Source organism: Tinamus guttatus, unplaced genomic scaffold (genome assembly GCF_059628265.1).
Source record: "Tinamus guttatus ecotype Peru unplaced genomic scaffold, ASM5962826v1 Tinamus_guttatus_pri_ptg000397l, whole genome shotgun sequence".
Classification (NCBI taxonomy): Eukaryota; Metazoa; Chordata; class Aves; order Tinamiformes; family Tinamidae; genus Tinamus; species Tinamus guttatus.
In genome coordinates this window covers 3,660,745-3,679,978 of record NW_028288931.1, presented here as the reverse complement: position 1 = coordinate 3,679,978, position 19,234 = coordinate 3,660,745, and the positions used below count along the sequence as shown (strand labels likewise).

Sequence of the window (19,234 nt, the reverse complement as noted above, 5' to 3'; positions counted from 1 at the left end):
TGCTCGGGTTGCCAGCGAACATCGACGCGACGCCTCTTGGTCCAGCTCGTGGAGCACCAACACTGCCATGTCCCTCTGGAAGTACTAGAGTGGCTCGATAGTGATGGAGCAGAGCTGGTTGAGCAAGGGCAAGCTTAACACACCACCCCGCTGGAGCTTGGCACCTAGGTCAGTACCCAGCCCTCCGCAGTAGCACGCAGTGTGCAGAGGAACCCTGGAGAGTGGAGGCCAAAGCTGAACAGCAAGGGTAATGAAATGCCATGTTAGCTCACCGAGGCCTGGAGTTGTGAGCTGCCGTGCCAGGGAGGGCTTCTGAGCTCTGCCGTAGCGAGAGGGGGTGAGGATGTGTGTGCTGATCATTGGGAGCCTATTCCCACAGGCCTGGCAAGTGCTGGAATTGATCACTTGCGCTCATCGCAGATGCGGAGAGGTGTATAGTAGCTATACACTTTCTCCTTTCCCTAGCTTTGCTCCTCTGGTAACTGTAAAAATGCAGAAACAATCAGTTGTTTCTGAGTATTGCTATGCCATAGGTACATCTCTCCCACTGGAACCAGTATGACACCCTATCCTTTCCACTGCTGTCTTCAATTTCAGGTCTGATGGAACCACGGCATCTTTTTTCATGCTGTTCCATTTTCCCAGCATGAATCTGAAATCCTACCCTATCTCCCAAGTGCTTTTCAGCTAGCCACAAAACGTCACAAAAAACGTTCTGCCATTCTTTCTTGTTTGACAGTTCCTGCTGTTGCTCCTCAGAAGTCCTTACCTGTACCTTTTATATTTGCCATTCTTCCCAGAAACGCATAACATGGACTTACATGCTAGACCTGAACCACCTTTCCCAAACAGGCTGATCCTCTTTTTCTTTATTCATTCTTCCTCTTGCTGCCTCACTGCTCAGCAGGAAAAAAAAAGAATTTCAGCAGAACACCTTTCTAAGCAAAGTGTTTCTCAGTGACCTAAAATGCAAAAAAGCAGCATACAGAAAGTTAAATCAAGGACAGGCAATAAAGGAGGCATTTGAAAACATTGCTCAGGCGTGATTAGATTAGAAAGGCCAAGGACCATCTGGAGCCAAAACCATTTAGGGACATTAGATGTAACAATAAAGGAATATACTAGTATGCCAACTGCAAGAGGAAGTTTGGGGAAAGTCGTCGGTTTGTTAATCCATGAGAGATGGTGATATGGAGAAGGCTGAAGAGTTCACTGTCTTGTTTTCTATCAGTTTTCACAAAGTCTGCCCCGATTTCTGCACCTACTGGCAGTTTGGGAAGGAGAGAGGCACTTGGCAGTGGGGCAGTAACGGACTGGGAACTATGCAGAGAAGCTGAATGTGTTCAGCTCCATGGGGCCAGATGCGAGCAAGCCATGGGTGCTGAAATGCAGTCCCCGACATTGTGAGGACACAGTCTGCCATCCCTAAGAACGGTAGGGAGCTGGAGTGCCAGCGGGGTGTAGGGCTGTTGCTCACTACTCCTTGGCGGTCTGGGTGAGAGGTGTCCAGGGGACAAGCTCGAGGCTGCCTGCAGCTGCTTGGAGGGTGGCTACAAGACGGGGAAGCCAAGCTTATCAATAGCACACGGTGGTGCAAGGGGCCAATGGCGTGGGAGGCTCAGCTTGGGGCAGGTCTCCAGGGTATGTGTGTGGAATCTCCATCCTTTGGGATTTTCAGGACATGCCTAGACAAAGTCATGGGTGTTCTAGCATTGGAGGCAGTCCTGCTTTGAGTGGATCTGGACTAGCTACTAGCAAAGCCCCTTCCCAGCAACTCTTCTCTAGCTCCTTGATTTTCTGCTCTCCCTGTGTACACGCTTCTGTCCTTCTCTTGTGCAACTTATGGCCCTCTTCTTACTCAACACAGTAACCTGGCAGAAAGCTCCCGACCAGGAAATAGGGAGAAAAACCTTGATTTTCAAGAGCCTCCATTGATCAGACTGAATCCAGTCACATCACAGGACATCTGCCAGAAAACCCTTATCAATACCAAATTTCCCACAGGATGACCATCTCTCTACTTCCTTGCACTGTTCTGGAGCTGTTCTCTTCCTGCCTAAGGGCAAAACTCCTTAATTTCATACTGAAGTGATTTTACTATAGAGCCTGAAGAAAGTTCCTGTACTACTGGATGCAAATCTTGCTGCTAAAGTCGGCTGGCCTCCAAGAAGCATCAACAGAAAAAGAAAGCAAGCTCTCGAATAAAGTTTATTAAGTATGACCAATCTCTAGAGTATTGGTCATGTGTAAAAATAAAGAGAAGGAAACTGTAATCAGGGAGATAGTGCAGATGACATTTTCAATATGCTAGTTTAAAATATAATTACCAAAAGTTGCAGTTACGTCTTAAAAGTAGCATCTCAGAAATAGATTACCTTCTTATTTTTTATTTTTCTTCTGCTTTCTTATGCGTGTAAGGATGCTAGGAGTGTTTTTCTCCCATTTTCTTAGGGAATCTGAGTTGTCCCCGGGTGTTGCAAGACACCTGCAGGTCCTTGCAGGCAGCAGATGTCGGTCGGAGCGCAGAGAGGAGCGACAGAATCACGCACGGTGCAACAAGACTCGGGCAGCTCAGTTACCCTTGCGGAGAACTCTGCTAGCCTGAAGAATTGTTGCAAAAGTGTCTTTCCCACTTTCTAAATCTGGAGACAACCTCCTTGCTTTAAGTGAATCCACTTGCCTTCTCCATATCCCTCCAGCTGAGAAGTAGGCAATTTTATTAAGGCTGATACAGTTGCTAGTTGTAATAAAAGGTAGCTCAGGTGCCTGGCACTGGTGCATTATTTGATCTTTTTAATCCTACCTTACTTTATTTTTGAAAAGCTAATGAAAAGATTCATGCACAATATCCTTTCACTAATAGAACCATATCGTTTAGAGAAATAAACAACATATCTCCCTACTTTCAGCTGGGCTTTTAACCCGCTCAACTTCTGTGAATTCGTGTAGATGCCCCTTCTGGTCAGGATAGCTCATAATACAGTACTGCAGATTTTATATATTACATATATATATATATATATGTATGTATGTATAAAAGATAGTCTTCTTCATTCTTGCCAGCCAATTCTTTGTTTTCTCAAGTTTGCATTTTCTTTCGATTATTACTTCTAAGATTATAGTGTTAAAACCAAAGCACCTCAACAAAACCCCAAACCCTCGGTTAGTAAGAAAATGTGATTGCAGCTTGCTCATGTCATCCTCAGAGAGTTTAGGAAATACCACTTATTCAGTGTGCAGATTCAGGGTCTTGGAATGTATGCAGAAGAAACAAAAAATAAGTAACAGCTTAAGATATTAGATAACTTCTTTTATAAATCTTCAACTTAGGTCTTGTTCATTATCCAAAAAAGAGCAAGGAGGCCAAAACCTGCACTAGTCCTTTCCTGTGACACAAGTGTCTTGGAAGTCTCGCAAGGAATTTCAAACACGCTGTAGAATACACTCTATTCTGAAAGCAGCTTCTTTCATCAAGGGAAAAATACTTGTAACATGTGACAAGTGTTTTCTACTCACACTAATTCTTTAACATCTGCAAGGAGGACAGAAAATATTATAGAATAAAACTCATCTGCGCTGCTTCATCAGCCTAATTAGCTCTCTACAAATGTGACAAACTTAAGGAACATTAAGGTCCAATGTGGATAGAATGGTCCCAAATTCAATTGCTAAAAGCAAACCATGTTAAAGTTGCCTAAAAGAAAAAGATTTACCATACAGTAAACAAATGGGTGAAAAACTGTAATTTATTGAAACTCATAACTCAAAAAATATAAGATGCTGTAGTGTACAATATGTTACACAAAGCACCCTAGGGTGCACATTCAAGTCAAGTAATAACTCCATCACCCCCCAAACCCTGGTACCCTAGTACTTGTTCCATATACAATCATGCACATTTACTCTGCAAGAGGAAGCCCCCAGTATTCTGATGTGTTAAATAGCACCAAAATCAGCATTGTCCATTAAAAAAAAATGGGGAGCTAAATTAACTTGGCTTGTATTTTTGACAGATATTATACATTCATGGAATTAAACAGTCTAAGCTAACCTAAACAGTGTGTTCTGTAACAGTTTCTGCTCTAATTTGAAGTTCTCCCCATATAACAGTAGTGGAGGCAATCTGTTCTAAGCAAAACTACTTATGTACTTCCTACACAAAGCTCATCTGCCTTTTTTGTTGGAAATAAGTCAATAAGGGACGTGGAAAACTTGGATCTTTCGAGAACAACTACTGGTCTTAAGTAATGAAGCTGTTTTAAGGCAAGGTCTCCACAATCCATTAGTGCCTTGTCCAAGATAGTCCTCAGGTTTTCTAAAGAAGGGGCAGATGACGATTCTGAAATGATAGGCTGTATTTCTGTTAGCCGACCATGATTATTTTGGGGTACAACTGCATTTTTTTCCTTCACAAGGCTGTTTACCGGCGCATCCCTATCCCTTTGAGAGTCTCCATCTTTTTGCAGGATTCTATCAACTGGAAACTGTTCAGGAGACTCCCATTCCACTACCTCATCAAAATCATCATCGTCGTCACCTTTTTCCTCACTCTCCTGAATAAACTTTAAAAATGAAGACTCAAATCCCATTGGTTTATATGTCTTTAAGTCAAATGGTCTGGACACTGGTTGCTTCTGTAATTTGTCTTTTGTAGTATAATGTACATTTCTTTTTGCATTTTGGTTATCCGTACTGTGTTCACATCCTTCTGTATCTTTCTCTCTTTGCAACTCTAACTGTAAATTGGAGAAATAAGAGCCGCTTTCTCTTTCACTACTTTCAGATAAATCTTCAGTTTTACACTTAACGGCCTCCCTTAAGTTATGCTCTTCAGGACTGCCAGTTTTTGAACTGTGGTTATATTTTAAAGTGCCTGAATACATAAAGGCGCTCGTCTCGAAACTCCCACTACTTGCTGGACATCTTTTTTGGTCTTCATTGCTTAGACCCTGATGGTCATGGTCAGTATTTGCACTGGGAGCTTTTTCACTTTCCTGCACACACTCAGAATGAGCTGATTTCTCCTCTTTAACTTTTGTACCTTTTTTATCCGTGCCTAAAGCTGTGTCAGATGAGGACTGTTTTTCTGTCATTATGCCACATTTAACACAAACAACCAGTTTCTGAAGCTGTTGCTCTATATACATATTGGTCATCTGATGTGTGCGTTTATAATGCCTCACTATACTGCTTTCCAATTTTACAACAGACAGACATCCCTGAACCATGCAAGGGTACTGGGTCTGGGTAGACTTCTCTTGGCACATTTGTAGGGCTTCCTCTTTTGTTTTCAAATTAATCAAATGCTTTTCTTTACTTTTGCTAATTCTTTTAGGTTTTTCTTTTATCTGCTTCCCATTCTGCTTGTTTATGTCAAAATTGTCTTTCAGATAATTTTGATCATTTTTATCCTTATCAAGATCATCTTCCTCTTTCCGATTTCCAAAGAGACTATCATAGTATTCACTATGTCGGAAATACACGTGTTGAGAGTAGTGACTGTAATTTGTGAAAATTCGATCACAGCCATTAAGGTCACAATGGATTTCAAAATCTTTGTTTATTTTTTCTGCACTGGCATGTTCTTCTACCAGGTGCTGTTTTAGCTTATTAAAAGTAAAAAACACAGCAGGGCAATGGGCTTGGTTACAAGCAAATCTTGCAGATTCAGCTTCAGAAAGCATTTTTTGATCCTCTATATGTTCATCGTGGAAGTCACTACAATGCTTAGCAAGGGCTTTAGAACACAGAAAACGCTTACCACACTCTTTGTACTTGCATGCAAAGATTTTTTTACATTTGACAAGTTCCCTTTTTGTTCTTGCTTTGTCTTTTTCTAAGCAGAGCTGTTCCTTGTTATACTGGTGAACAGTCCTATAATGGCGTATCAAACCTTTCTGGTTAGTAAAAGCAGAGTTGCAACTTTTATGAATACAATGAAATGGTTTGTGGTACTTATGCAATATGTAGCATAAGTTTCCTTTAGCAACTGTTCTTTTGCTTCCTCTTCCCTCTCTTGCCTCCAGTTCTTCCCTATGACTGTCCAGGGAAGCGATGTTAGATGTTTTTCTTGTTATACTACTGTCTGTCTCTTCACTGGACTCCAAATCAGTCTCAGAACTACAGTCTTCCTTTTTGGGATGATAAAGCTGCTTGGAGTGGTCTGAATGTTCAATGAATTCAACCTTGGTTGCAGAGACAGATGTTGGAACAGTGTTACGTACACCCTCCGTACATAAACTTCCATGATCCAGTTTATCATTGGAACAAACCTTGTGTGTCATCCTCTCACAGCCAATTTGATGTTTGTTTCTATAGTGAATTCTAAGATGTGTTTTTCTTGTAAATGATCTTTGGCAAATATGACACTTAAACGGTGAGTACCGATGCTGGAACATGTTTAACTGAAGAACCATTTCCTTTGAATAGTTATGCTTTTTAACATAATGCATTAAGAGAGCTTCTCTGGTCACAAATTCACAAGTACATCCTTGACATTCACAGAAAAATGGTTTAGCTGCCAGCTGGGTAAGATACTGGCTAGGTAAGTTATCTTCTTGAAACTGAAATTTTGAGGTAGCTTCATCCACTCCTGACTCAGGGCACTTGGTATCCCTAGACGAATAGGACTGTAAAGAACTCAAAAAGGGCTTGTGTCTTGAAGAATTCTGAATGGTGGAATTTTTTAAGCTGAGATGTTTCAAGCCTAAAAGCAGTTCCAGCATATTGTCTTCAATATTTGATACTTTAGAACTGTCATAAAAAGATGCTTCTGGGGAAGAAGGATAATTTTCCTCTTTCAGCCCATTGTTTCCTTTATTGTAACACAGGCTTTCTGGAGAATCAGCATTTGTATCTGAATTATGATCCAGCTCTGTACCAATGTCTCCAGGGGATTTACTGTCCTGAGCATCACTCAGCAGATTCAGAAAGTCTTTAGTTTTCATCTCCATCTTTTTTTTACCTTTGAAGTTATATGGGTGGGCCCTACGCAGATGTTTTTGCATACTTCTGGCATTTTTGTGTGTTGCGCAGCATCCTTCAAAGCCACAGGAAAAGCTTTTTCCATCAAGGCAAACTGCCTCGTGAGAGCACTGTTCTTTCCCATCTGCTGAATGGAAGACTCCTTCCTGGGACACGAGAAAATTAGGAACTGTTTGATTGTGAGCCATTGTTTCGATCAATAAAGGAGACACCTGGGTTTGGTTTATAGCTGAGCTGTGGTTCCCACAATGAACACTGCAATTACTCTCACTGTCCAGATCTTCGCTGTCAGAGAGCTCTTCTTCCTTTATCTGTGGAATTTCCTGAGAGCTCGTTGGATCCAGGTTTTCATTCGGACTGGAGCTTTCAGACTGTTCAACCAGTTGGGACTCTGGAAGATAACTGAATTTGCCTTTTGAAACAGACTCTTCAAGTTTTACTGTCTGCTTCCCTTCCCCATTTGACACTGCAATATTATGCATTGCAAGGTGGTTCTGAAATTCAGTTTTTGAGTAATAAAACTTTTTGCAACCAAAAAAGTTGCATGTGTATGATGCATCTCTGAAGTGCTGTGCCTCATGATGGTAAAGTTGCCCTAAGTCACTGAAAACAATATTACAGCCATTTAGTTCACATTTATAACGAAGATCATCGTGTGTTTGTTTGTGATTAAGCAGCTCGTTAACAGAGCCAAACCTAGCGTAACAATCCATTGACACACACATGTAGGGCTGAGGGCCACAGTGAACTCGCTCGTGCTCCCGCAGGTGGAAGGACGTCATGAAGTGTCGGCGGCAGAAAGCGCATTTCTCTCTCCTGTTTTTCATATCCAGGTAGTGTTTGGCATTCTCATCGTTGTTTTGATGTTCAGCTTTTAGATGCACACTTAAGTATTTAAACTGTTTAAATACTCTAGAACAATCTGTCCCAGGACATGGGTAGATGTCTCTGTCTTGTAGCTGGCAATTTTCCAACTGGCTAAATGTGACGTATTCATTTGCATCATTTTCAAGTTTTTCAGACAGTTGGGGCTGATGCAGCTTTTCCTGAAGTCCTGGAGAGGAGCTGCTGGAAGCTATTATCTTTTGTGGCGATCTCTCTTTTTTCAGTATTATTTTCTTCTTAGGTCTGTGTGTTCGACTAGGCGGCATTTTAACATGTTCCATTACATGCGGTACAAAAAACTCCTTTCTCTTGAACTTTTTTGTACACACTGGACACGTATAAATACCATCTTCCATATGCATCTTAGAGTGGTGCAGTATTCGAGCCTCTATACACTCCCTTTTGCAGAGCACACAAAAAAACTTGTATTGAAGCCATCTCTGGTATCTTTCTGAAGAACCAATTGGTTTTTTTACTCTTACTTTTTCTTTAGGATTATTTATTGAATCTTTTCCATCATAACATTTATGTTCTTTCGTGTCATCATAGTCACTTAAGAAACTATCTAAGAGGTCAGTTTCATTGATTGACATATTACAACTTATATCATCCTCAGAATCAGAAGCTGCTTTCCCTAGTAATTTAAGGCAATGTCGCTTTAAAGTCTTCCAGTCCCAAAATTCAGGATCAAATGGCCAATATGCTTTTAAAGCTAAAAGGAGCTCACAGCGGAGTGAGTTTGGAACCAGTGCATTTTCTTCATCGAATTTTTGATCTGGTTGCATGTAGAGCTCTTCCAACACATTAAATCCACTCAAAGTTGGCTCAAGTAAGAATTCGGTGAGCTGACAGGCTCTTCTAACTTCAAGGTCTTCTGGTAGAAGGCATGCGATTGTTTTACACACAGAGGTCTTCATTTCATCACTTCCATTTGATCTAATCTGAAGGGCTCTCACACACAATAAAACGGACACAGCAAGTCCTGCTTCTTCTGCCTGTTATTAAGCAAAGAAGAAAAGAAAAATTACTTTTCTTTGGTGTATATGTGTTCTCTCTAGAACTTCTCTCTGAAAGAATTACACCTATATTCTGTAGGCTTCCTGATAATAGGAAAGCTTTATGGATAGCCAATCTCCAAGACTTTCCAATAAAATAGCACCTACCACATATTCAGAACATATTTAGACTGCATTAAGTAGTTAACAATTATTTTACATGATGACCTTGTTCTGGTTTTTGAAAGCAAGGTGATCTCTCTCGCATTTAGTGCACTCTGTGGAACAGTCAGTGCAGTCTGTGAAACCTTGGGCACCGGACACTGAAACACCCCTCCACCGACCCTCAGGCATCACCGAGTCAGATGTCTAAAATGAAGGGTACAAATCTGCTACCTATGCTCCTTCTGCAGCATCCACAAAGGATATTAATTCAGCACATCTGGCACACTGTGAAGGAAATTAATGCAAATTTATACCTTTTAAAAAAACCTTAATATTACAAGCATTATGGTTCCAGAAATGCTTCCTGATGAAGATAACTGACATTTAAATTCCAAAGATCTTCTGAAAAGTCTATTTAACTTCTTGAAATAGTGCTCAATTGTATTAAGAGGATACCTACGAACATCATCCATCCACTGATCTAGAAACAGCATATATGCCAGATTCTACCTGGACAAAATTGAAAGCGATCTTGTTCCAAAATCTGACAATAGTAAACTTTGGGGGAATACAGAATGTGAATGCATGAAGTAACCATTTAGTTATCATTTGTAGAGACGAGCAACAGTTAAGATTTATCAAGTGTTGAGAGATGATAAAAAAAGGACATTTTTAACTAATATGCATGATATGAACATGTTAGCAGATGATGAAACCCTGCAAAGAAATGAAACATGAAAAATGGCAAATCCCCAGTTTAAGCAAAATAGGGCAAAATGGCAAATCCCCACTGCACACTACACACGCAGAAGTACCTATCTGAAGATAGTGCTTTGTATTTAAAGCCTCCTATCTCCTTCACTGGGCAGAGTGTGAATACTGCTCAATGACTGATATCTTCGTAACACCTCAGAAGAATTAACTAGCTCTTACCCTCAGTGTACACGAGCTATTAGAAGTCAGGTGATACTTTTTTAATTCAATAGCTGTGTTAATTTGCTATACAGCACTAAAAAGCTGCTTTCCCAGGAGAAATGTTCTTCCAAGGGTCTCAGAGACCAGAGGAAGAATCGGTATGCAAGTCACAGTGTATCACTGTAACACGACTGTACACTGCCACCCAATTCGAAAGGAGAAATAAGCCCATTTTAGAGAAAGTGGAAACAAACATTTCTCTGAACAAAGCATTATTATTAACTGAAACAATAATACTCTGAAGGGAAAAAAAAGCTTGTATGCAATTTAACTTTCATTATCTGAGCCATATAATTAGAATAGTTAAAGTCTTACTACTACCAGCTAGTTTATTTTTTCCTCAGTTTTTATTAAGAACAGCGTAGCAGCCCAAGGGGCAAAGAAGGCCAACGGCATCCTGGCTTGTACCAGGAACAGCGCACCCGTGGCCAGCAGGACCAGGGCAGTGACCGTCCCCGGGCCGCCCCTCGAATACAGTGTTCAGTTTTGGGGCCCTCACTACAAGGAGGACATGGAGGTGCTGGAGCGTGTCTGAAGGAGGGCAGCGGAGCTGGGGAAGGGCTGGAGCACAGACCTCATGAGCAGTGGCTGGGGGAGCCGGGGTTGTTTAGTCTGGAGAAGAGACCTTATCGCTCCCTACAGCTACCCAAGAGGAGGTGCTAGTGAGGAGGGAGTTGATCTCTTCTGCATAACAACTACAGTGGGACAAGAGGAAATGGCCTCAAGTTGCACCAGGGGAGGTTCAGGTTAGACATTAGGAAGAATTTCCACATGGAAGGAGTAGTGAAGCATTGGAACAGGCTGCCCAGGGCAGCGGGGGAGTCACCGTCCCTGGTAGTGCTCAAGGAACATGTTGATGCGGCGCTTAGGGACATGGCTTAGCAGCTCATGGTGTTGCAGGACTTACTTGATGATCTTGAAGGTCTTTTCCAACCATAATGATTCCATGATTTATTTGCTTTCATAAATACTCCCCCAAAATCCAGTCCCTACAGAACCTAGGTACAGGGTATTTGCAGCCCATTTAACAGTCAAAGGAAAACAGAAAATTTGACTGAACATACCCAGAATAAGCAACTGAATAGGCATAGCAAGTTTATAAAAAGCATCCTAAATATAATCCGACATTTATTTCATGCTAAATGGATTGATTTCACTGTTTCCATTTCTCTTCTAACAGAGTTTCCCAGCTTTTAAAAAATGGCTGCTAGGCATCTCTTGAATCTTGCTGTGCCTACTTAGAGATAGGGATCAGAAAAGGTAGAACTCCAAATGTGACGGCACCACAGATTTATAGGATGAGGATATATCCTTAAACTACAAGAGTCCCTTTTGTGCAAAATACAATCATCTGGTATTTTAAGAGTGAGAAACAACACTGTTTCATACTGATTGAAGGTAACTTGAATTTGGGTCAAACTGACTAAAATCACAGTGGGTAGGCATTTTCTTTCAGTTATTTGTATAAATAAGATATCAGGATCTTAATCAGAAAGCCAGAATAATGAAATAAGGTATAATTTCCTTATTGGTTCAATGAAGTTACTAACAAAGCACAGCTCCAGCTGTGTTCAAGAACTCCGGACAGCAGCTTACTTACTTCAGATTGTATGACTCTTATCAGGAAAAATAAATGCTGTAGTGTTTTGGCAATAATGCCAAACTGACGACATCTTTCCAAGAAGGAATCCAAAGATGGATCAATTCTTCTTTGCAATTTGCTCCAGAAAAGTGTCAGTTCCCTGCAAAACATTGAAGGCAGATTGTAAGCACAGTGCAGATTTGCATAATTCACCCAGAGTCTACACAGTTTAACTCAAGAGTTGACACCATAAGAATTTGAGGGTCATTAAAAAGCAGGACACCCTTGAATCAGGTCTCCATCTCCTAGAAGTGCTGCAGAGAACTCTTTCAAATTGTGCCTTCCTTTTAAGACATCAAAACCCTCCTGATCAATAACCTGTTATCCAATGGGCAGACACACTTGCGGTAGGATTCATTTCACTTCATGCAGACATCCACATATAAGCTGACTGCCCAGCCTCCCTCCTCACTCGCGGGATGGAGGTGGGCAGAGGGGATGAAGAAAGCACCTGTAGCTACAAATTTAAAAGAGGAAAGATGATTCACAATACAAAGTTGCCAGCTTTCCCCCAGCAGGCAAGAAGCTTAGATGCTGACACCAGCCTCCAAATGATACAACTCCCACTCGATGTTTCAAATGATGCCTCTACCAGAACACATTGGGAAGTGTTACATAAGACACACAGACAAGCCCAGGACTTTGTCTATTGTTTGCGTGGTTACATGTTTTACTGTTTGTACGATTCAAACACAGAGCCGCTCTGTTAAGCGATTTATTATATCCAGGGCAACACAGCTGTTGCACGGTGCAAACTGTCACTTTGCATCACTTTCCCATCACAGATGAAGTGCCACAAAAAGAAAAAAGCAGCAGGTACAGTTTCTGTTATCTTATATGTTGATGCAAGAGATTTTCTGCTGCTATTTTACTCAAGCAAACTTCACCTTTGCTAACTCAAGGTCCCTATACATCAAGTTATACATGCTGGTTTCCAGACTGAGGTCACTCACAGCTTGTAACAACAAAAAGGAAAAACACCTATGCAGACTGCACAATGAACAGCAGCAGCATTTTTGCTTTGAGCTTTTGCAATCCTAATCTCAAACCCTGAATCACGTGAAAATGAAAAAGCCTTGTCACGAATCACTGGTGGGATGCAATTATTGCATATAACTGAATATATATATATATATATATAAAAGCCTAGAAAGATGGTAACAGCCTTTCACAGTCAGACAGTGAAAGCTGCATTGGAGGAGTACGGACAGAAGCAGCATTATTCTGGATAATCCTTTATTCCCAAGAGGTTCTTGCAAGGCAAAAAGTTTTCAGTGCCATCCTATTCCTCTGCTCATCCAGCCCCTTCCTTCTGCAAATCTAGAGTACGTTGTGGAAAGGGGTCCTCAAGGATGGTGTTGTTGAAGTGTTCTACACTGTCTTCATGCATGTGGATAGATAGGACAGTGCTCAGTACTCGAGCCATTTTCTATTTCAGACTGATTTGAGGCAGGGAGCAGATGGCAAAGAGAAGGCACTCCAGCCACACAGATATCAAGAAATAGTGTTATTAGTATAGCAGACCAGAGAAGCACTTTTTGTGGTTGTGCTTAGCCGAAGTTCACATTTAATTTCACTTGGGTCAACCTTAAAAATTACATTATTTCACGGATTGATAAGTTTTCTGACTTGAGGATAAGGCAACTGCTACTGAATCATCTCTTCCTTGATTTAAGACCTAAAGATAGCAGATATCCTCAGGGGGAAGCAAAATCATAGCTTAGAAGTAGCATTAGGTATTATTATAGGACCATAAGCAGGAAGCACTGGAGAAATTTCCAGTTTTCATGATGAGGAACACCTACAAAGTGTTTGCCTCCATCTTCAGCAACAAAATGAAACTTCACACCAATAAAACTAGTTCATAGACAGGTATGCATCCATTTTGCTAACCTTATCTTGCAGGCACCATTTGAGGCTAAAGGATAGGCAAAAAAATGAAATAGATTAACCACTCCAACTATGTGAGAATAATAAAAGGTTTAGGCAAGGTGCCACAAGGCAGGTGCCACAGCTGGGAAGAGAGGAAGAGAATGAGAACTTGCCCCTTTTCTACAGTACAAGGGTGATGTTACAGCACGTGCAGAAGCAGCAATCCCGACTCCTGGGCACTTGTCTGAGCGGCTGGTAAGCCAGCCTAGCACTAGTGAAGGGGGTTGTACACGGTTTCACCCGGGGTAACTGGATGTGCTCAGCACAGGTCAAGATGCACTCGCAGACAAAACAGAGGGAGACTCGTGCAGCCAATTCTACAGAGATTTTTTCCCCCTCTACCTTTTTAATAGCCTCATTCACAGTAACAGTCTCAAAAAAATCCCCTTTTCCCTTGTTTTTCATAGGTCTTTTCCCAGCTGAGCTTGTTCTCTTTGAACCTGCATATACCAAGGCCTGGAGAAGGGCAAGGGGCAGAGTTGGCCAGCAGTGAGCAGGACTGTGTTCAATAATGCTGCTTCCCTGCAGCATCTGTGAAAGCAGAGCCAGGGCTGGCTTATCAGAACATATCCCATCAGTGCAGCGGGCACCTTGTCAAGTTAAGGAAAACATTCCCAGTAATTCTGCAGGAATCAATTTTATTTCCGGATCCTGCACATGGAACGTTTTCAAGTACATACAGCTCATCCCTTGAGCTGAATCCATAACCACATAGATTACTGTGCAAAGGGAAGCTAACCTGCAGGCCACCATGTACCAAAGGGTCTCTGCTTTTCTTATTCTCTGTGTTTCCTCCTTTAAAAAATGATTAAACATTTGAGTCATCAACATTCAGTTCTGTCAAGTTATATAATGCTCCAGAAGCACATGGTCAGAACCAATTAGAGCTGTAATCATTTATTGAATTGAAACACCACACACAGTTATGACTACACATACACAAGTTGTATTTTATTGTTTTGAAAAAGCACAACCCAAATGGCGTTCATGACATTCCTAGAAAAAGTCCAACTATCAGTAGATGGAAAAGTGCTTCCAAGTTAAATAAGCTCTTAACAGCCACTCCTGTTTTTCTAAACTCTATAGGGCTATCTTTGAAGAGAATCATCTAAAACATGGCGATCCTTTAGAAAAGGCAGTTGGTCTCAGAAAGATTTCTTAACTTACATACATAAAGACATACTAAAAATACATGGTTAAGTTATAGCATTAAAACATTTAATGGCTGCCAAGCTACCTCTAACATTTGATCCTCCCACAGCAGGTTCAGCTCTAGAGTGAAGCCAAATGTGAACATAACAATGGGTCCAACTTACATTTGTTGTGCTCCTCACTGCCCCCTCTGACAGCTCGGATGTTTATTTAGCACATTTGTGTCTGAGCTTATTAAAATTACTGATGCAGAGAAAGCAACATCACCTTAGCTGTTCAGGCCATGGATGCAAATCAAGTCTGCAGTGATTCCAGTGAGCAGAGTCTGTACAGGGCTGGAGCCTCTTTTTTGATGGGAAGACTATATCTGTATTCCTAATCAGTTCAGCTGGCTGATGTCACAGAAAATTAACCCTCAAAAATTAAGTTTTCTCCCATATCAGCCAGCTGAATTCATCCATACTGTGCCTAAATAATCACTACATCTGCATTTTCCACAAGGAAAGGGGGTGACGATCAGTACAGTAAGGCCAACACAAAACAACATTTTACCATTAGATCGGCGCAACATCCTGCCTTTCAAACAAAGGAACTTTAAAAGGGTAATGGTTAAAGATATAGTCTGGAAGGAAGGAACCTGTTGAAGGGTTCCAGGTGATTAAGAAGCATTACAGCAGTAAGAATGAGTCTATCAGAAGATCCTGGAGACTTTCCTCTTAAATGAATCACGCCACATTGGTCATGCAGAACCCTGCTGTACAGTTATGCACAACACTAGATTTTTGAATTTATACCCCACACAATTTCAGTGTTACACAAAAGGCCTCATTCTCCTTTCTGGCTCCAGGGGAAAAGCAAAGGGAACTGGAACCTTCCATATGTCCACACAACAGCAGAGCACCCACTTGTGGCACTGCTGGACATACCAGCACAGTTTGAACTAGAACCTGACCCTGAACAACCATCAACAGTAGAAGACAATGATAGGGCTTCAGTGAGAGTGACACAAGCTTGCTAACAACTTCAGTAAGTAGGAACATACTTGTGTCACCAGACTATGCTAACAGTTGTAGTTTTAAGCCTTCGCTACTTGTCACTTACATGAACTAATTTTAAAGCTGGAGATACCTACTCATGTTACAGTCGCACTATGTCCTGTGTAAACAGCCTCAGTCAGGTGTATCATGGACCAAACTGGCATGGAAGTAAGAAACACTCCTTTCCCACTGATCTCCTGGCCTATTACTCGGGAGAAAGTGCACATTAGACTGAATGGACGTGAAAGCTCTGCTAAAATTCTAACCAGTTTCAATTCAGTCTTGGTACTTCAAGCCAGAAGTGTCCCGTGGTTGTTGTCACAAAGGAGAGTTACTTCTTACCTCTAAATACCATGGCACTGAAGTACTTTTCTTTCATATCAACAGTCTCAGCTGCACCTGAACTATGATCCTTTTCACCTGCACCCTAGAGATATAGCTCTTAAATAGAGCTCCTTAACAAGTCTCTTTGGACAACAACAGATCATTTAGTTCACCCTTAAGGAATGTTAGTTTTGTTTTTTGAAACACAGAACATACAAGGCTGAAGTACATATTATCTGTGTTGGCTTAATGAGAATTATTGCTCTATGCATTGGATGTAGCTCCATCCCCTACTCTAGCCATCTCCGAAAACACATTTCAGTGGTAAATAACAGCCAACCTCAAGGTTGTGTGTATGGTGGAGTCTCCACTGCCCGGACTCTTCCAAGAGCTCTTTTCTCTCTACAAGCCATGCTTCTGGTTAAAAAGTCATCCTTGGGCTGATGGAGAAGTGTGTATCCAACACCCTCTAGTCTTCGTGTACAAAGGACTGAACCAGACAAAACTATCAATCATTCTTGCTGACACAATGCTATGAAAATTTTCCTTCATAGCTTTTAAAAATGTGGAGTGGATGAACTGTCACAGCTGACTGCAGATTTCCAAGATATATCTGGGACATTTGATAAGTTACAGCATTATCCAGATCAGAGTTTGATTAGGAGGAAACTGCACATTAGCCATGGTTTCAAAGCCACAACTACAAATCTACTCTATAAAGCCTGAAAACAGCTCCACCAATTTGCCTACCACATTCTAGGCAGCTGAAACATAAAAAGGGTCTCCAGAGGAAAAAAGGTTGTTATGGTGAAGAGTTTAAGGGGAATATTTACATACATTCCTACTATTTCTCTTCAGAAAGCTGAAAAAAGGATCAAACTCTAATGGGTTAAGTACTCTAAAGGGAGAGAAAAAACTGAACTAAGTTACAATGAGCTTTGCAGATTCACAAGTTTTAGGTGCTTAGTATCAAGAACAGAAACCCAGGCAGTACTTACCCAGCAGTGCTGACTTACAGCTCTATTGTACTATTCAAGTGTTACTATTAATGCCATTCATACAAACGCAGTTTGATTTCTGAAGAACGTAGACAACCCTGTCTGACGTTCATTTGCTGGCTGCATTAGTGCAGCTATAATCGAAGAATACAAGTGACTGCTTATTTGTTTCCTGATGAGTTATTTATCTAGAGATACATCAGGCTGATGTGCTTCAACTTAAGGATACATCCACCATATATCCACAACAGAAATGAGTTATTCTATTTTACTGCATGAAAGCCAGTAGACAATGAAGAGACCAGTTCAAAGCAGTGGTGACGCTCGTTACTTACCAAGAGCAATACACATTTGCTGTTTGCAGCTGGTGAGTAAGGTATGTGGTACAAAGAACAAATGCAGTGTTTTCTTGTCCTTCAGATTCCAGATTACATATGATGTCCAGTACTTCCTTGCAATCCACCTTCGCAATCTAAAAGAATGAAAAAAGGCACTTCCTTCTGAGCAATTTTACAAAAACATATTAATACGTCAAAGGAAGCAGTGTCAAAAATGCATTAAAAGGAATGAGTGCTTTGTTAATACCCAGAGTTCCTATGACAGCTTTTGGCCACAGAAGGCACTAAGTTTATACCAGCTAGTTCTGATACTTTTCAGTATTGCTCTTTTTTATGATTATTTATTTTGGAGAGTCCACCAAAATACATAAGGACAACACTCCAAATAAAACTCCCTATTCCCCCTCAGTGATTGCAGCCATTCCTGACCACAGTATTTGTGGCACATTATTTCATAGGATTTAATTCTACTTCATGAAATAGACCACACTTGAGGAACATTTCCTCTAAACAGCTGTTATTATAAAAAAACCTCACTAATCATGAAAAATGATATAGGAAGTTTACAAGCATCCAGTTAAACTGAGAAGAGAAACAGGTATAATCCTGTTTTCCATACAAGTTTGGCATTGGATTTTACTGTGCAAAGTCAACGTGTTCCAGGATCCACTGACTCTTGACCTTCAACTTGAGACCCATGACGACCTCTTGCAGCAGATATTTGAGCACTTCACAAGCCACAGCTGCTGCAGATGTGAAGACCAATCAGTTTTTATATTTAGACAATTTTGGTCTATTCAAGATCTCAAACCTCTGGAGCTACCCATCTCCATAGTTCCTCATACTTAATTCACTCCCCACTCTGCTTCCACATTTCTCCTATACAAACTATTTCCTTCTCTACCAGGGTCCTTTCTGCTCTTTTCCTATTGACAATCCTGTTCCCAGACGAAATCTCTCCTTAACCAAGTCTCGGTCCCAAAGTTCTCACATTTTCTACTCCAGACATCTCCAAACTTGGAGCACTACAAAAACCTGCTCCTCACCTCATATCTCATTGCTTTATTCAAACACAGAGCCGGAGGGGAAAGAACAATATTGGAGCAAATAGGAAAAAACACGACCACACTGCAAATTGCATTTTATGCTACAGCTATACTAGCTACACACTCTTGTCCTGTACTAACATCATACCTCATTCTTTCCTCCAGTAGTAATTTCAAGAACAGATTGCATTCAAAACTGTGTGGGTAGCACTGTAGGAGCAGAAAAAGAACTTTCAGAATAATCACAGCTCTAGTCTGTCAAATTTGTTGCAGGGTACTGGAATATACTGTGTCTTGAAACGCAGGAGATGACAGTTAATTAAGAAGCTACACTCATGTAATCTCTTCAAGATGCAGGCAACAGCTTTCTTATAATCTTACCTTAAGGTATGTACAGACACATATTCTTTCAGTTTGTGTGGGAAATGCACGAGTTCAACTTCTATCACTTCATTCAATTATTCCTGTCCTATGTAAGCTACAAGTTGCATCACTACATCTTGCAACACAAACTAGGAAAATTAAGCAAACCCAATATTTTTCCTCTTAGTTTTTTTTTCTTCAATGATGCCCTTTCTCAAATATTGCCACATTCATTCTTAAAACACGCAAGAGACTGCAGTGGTCTGCTACAAGCCTGTTCTTCCAAATTTAATATTTTTTTAATAGTTATTGGTACAAGCAAGTATAGGATGTTTCCTCCAGACTTCAATCTTAAAACTACAGACTAAAAACACCAACTAACGAGAGTTTAATGAGGC

The 19,234-nt window shown here is 40.9% G+C and overlaps 1 protein-coding gene across 1 annotated transcript in view; it reads right to left on the bottom strand.

Moving 5' to 3' along the window:
- Nucleotides 1-3,728: 3,728 nt before the first annotated feature.
- The window catches only part of RLF (RLF zinc finger), a 40,459-nt gene continuing 24,953 nt past the window's right edge, over nt 3,729-19,234 (bottom strand). The window contains exons 6-8 of the mRNA XM_088531175.1: nt 17,425-17,561; nt 11,605-11,746; nt 3,729-8,864 (exon numbers count right to left, since the gene is read on the bottom strand). Coding sequence (XP_088387301.1) covers nt 4,143-8,864; nt 11,605-11,746; nt 17,425-17,561 — 5,001 coding nt within the window. The 3' untranslated portion in view covers nt 3,729-4,142. The remainder of the gene's footprint in view (nt 8,865-11,604; nt 11,747-17,424; nt 17,562-19,234) is intronic.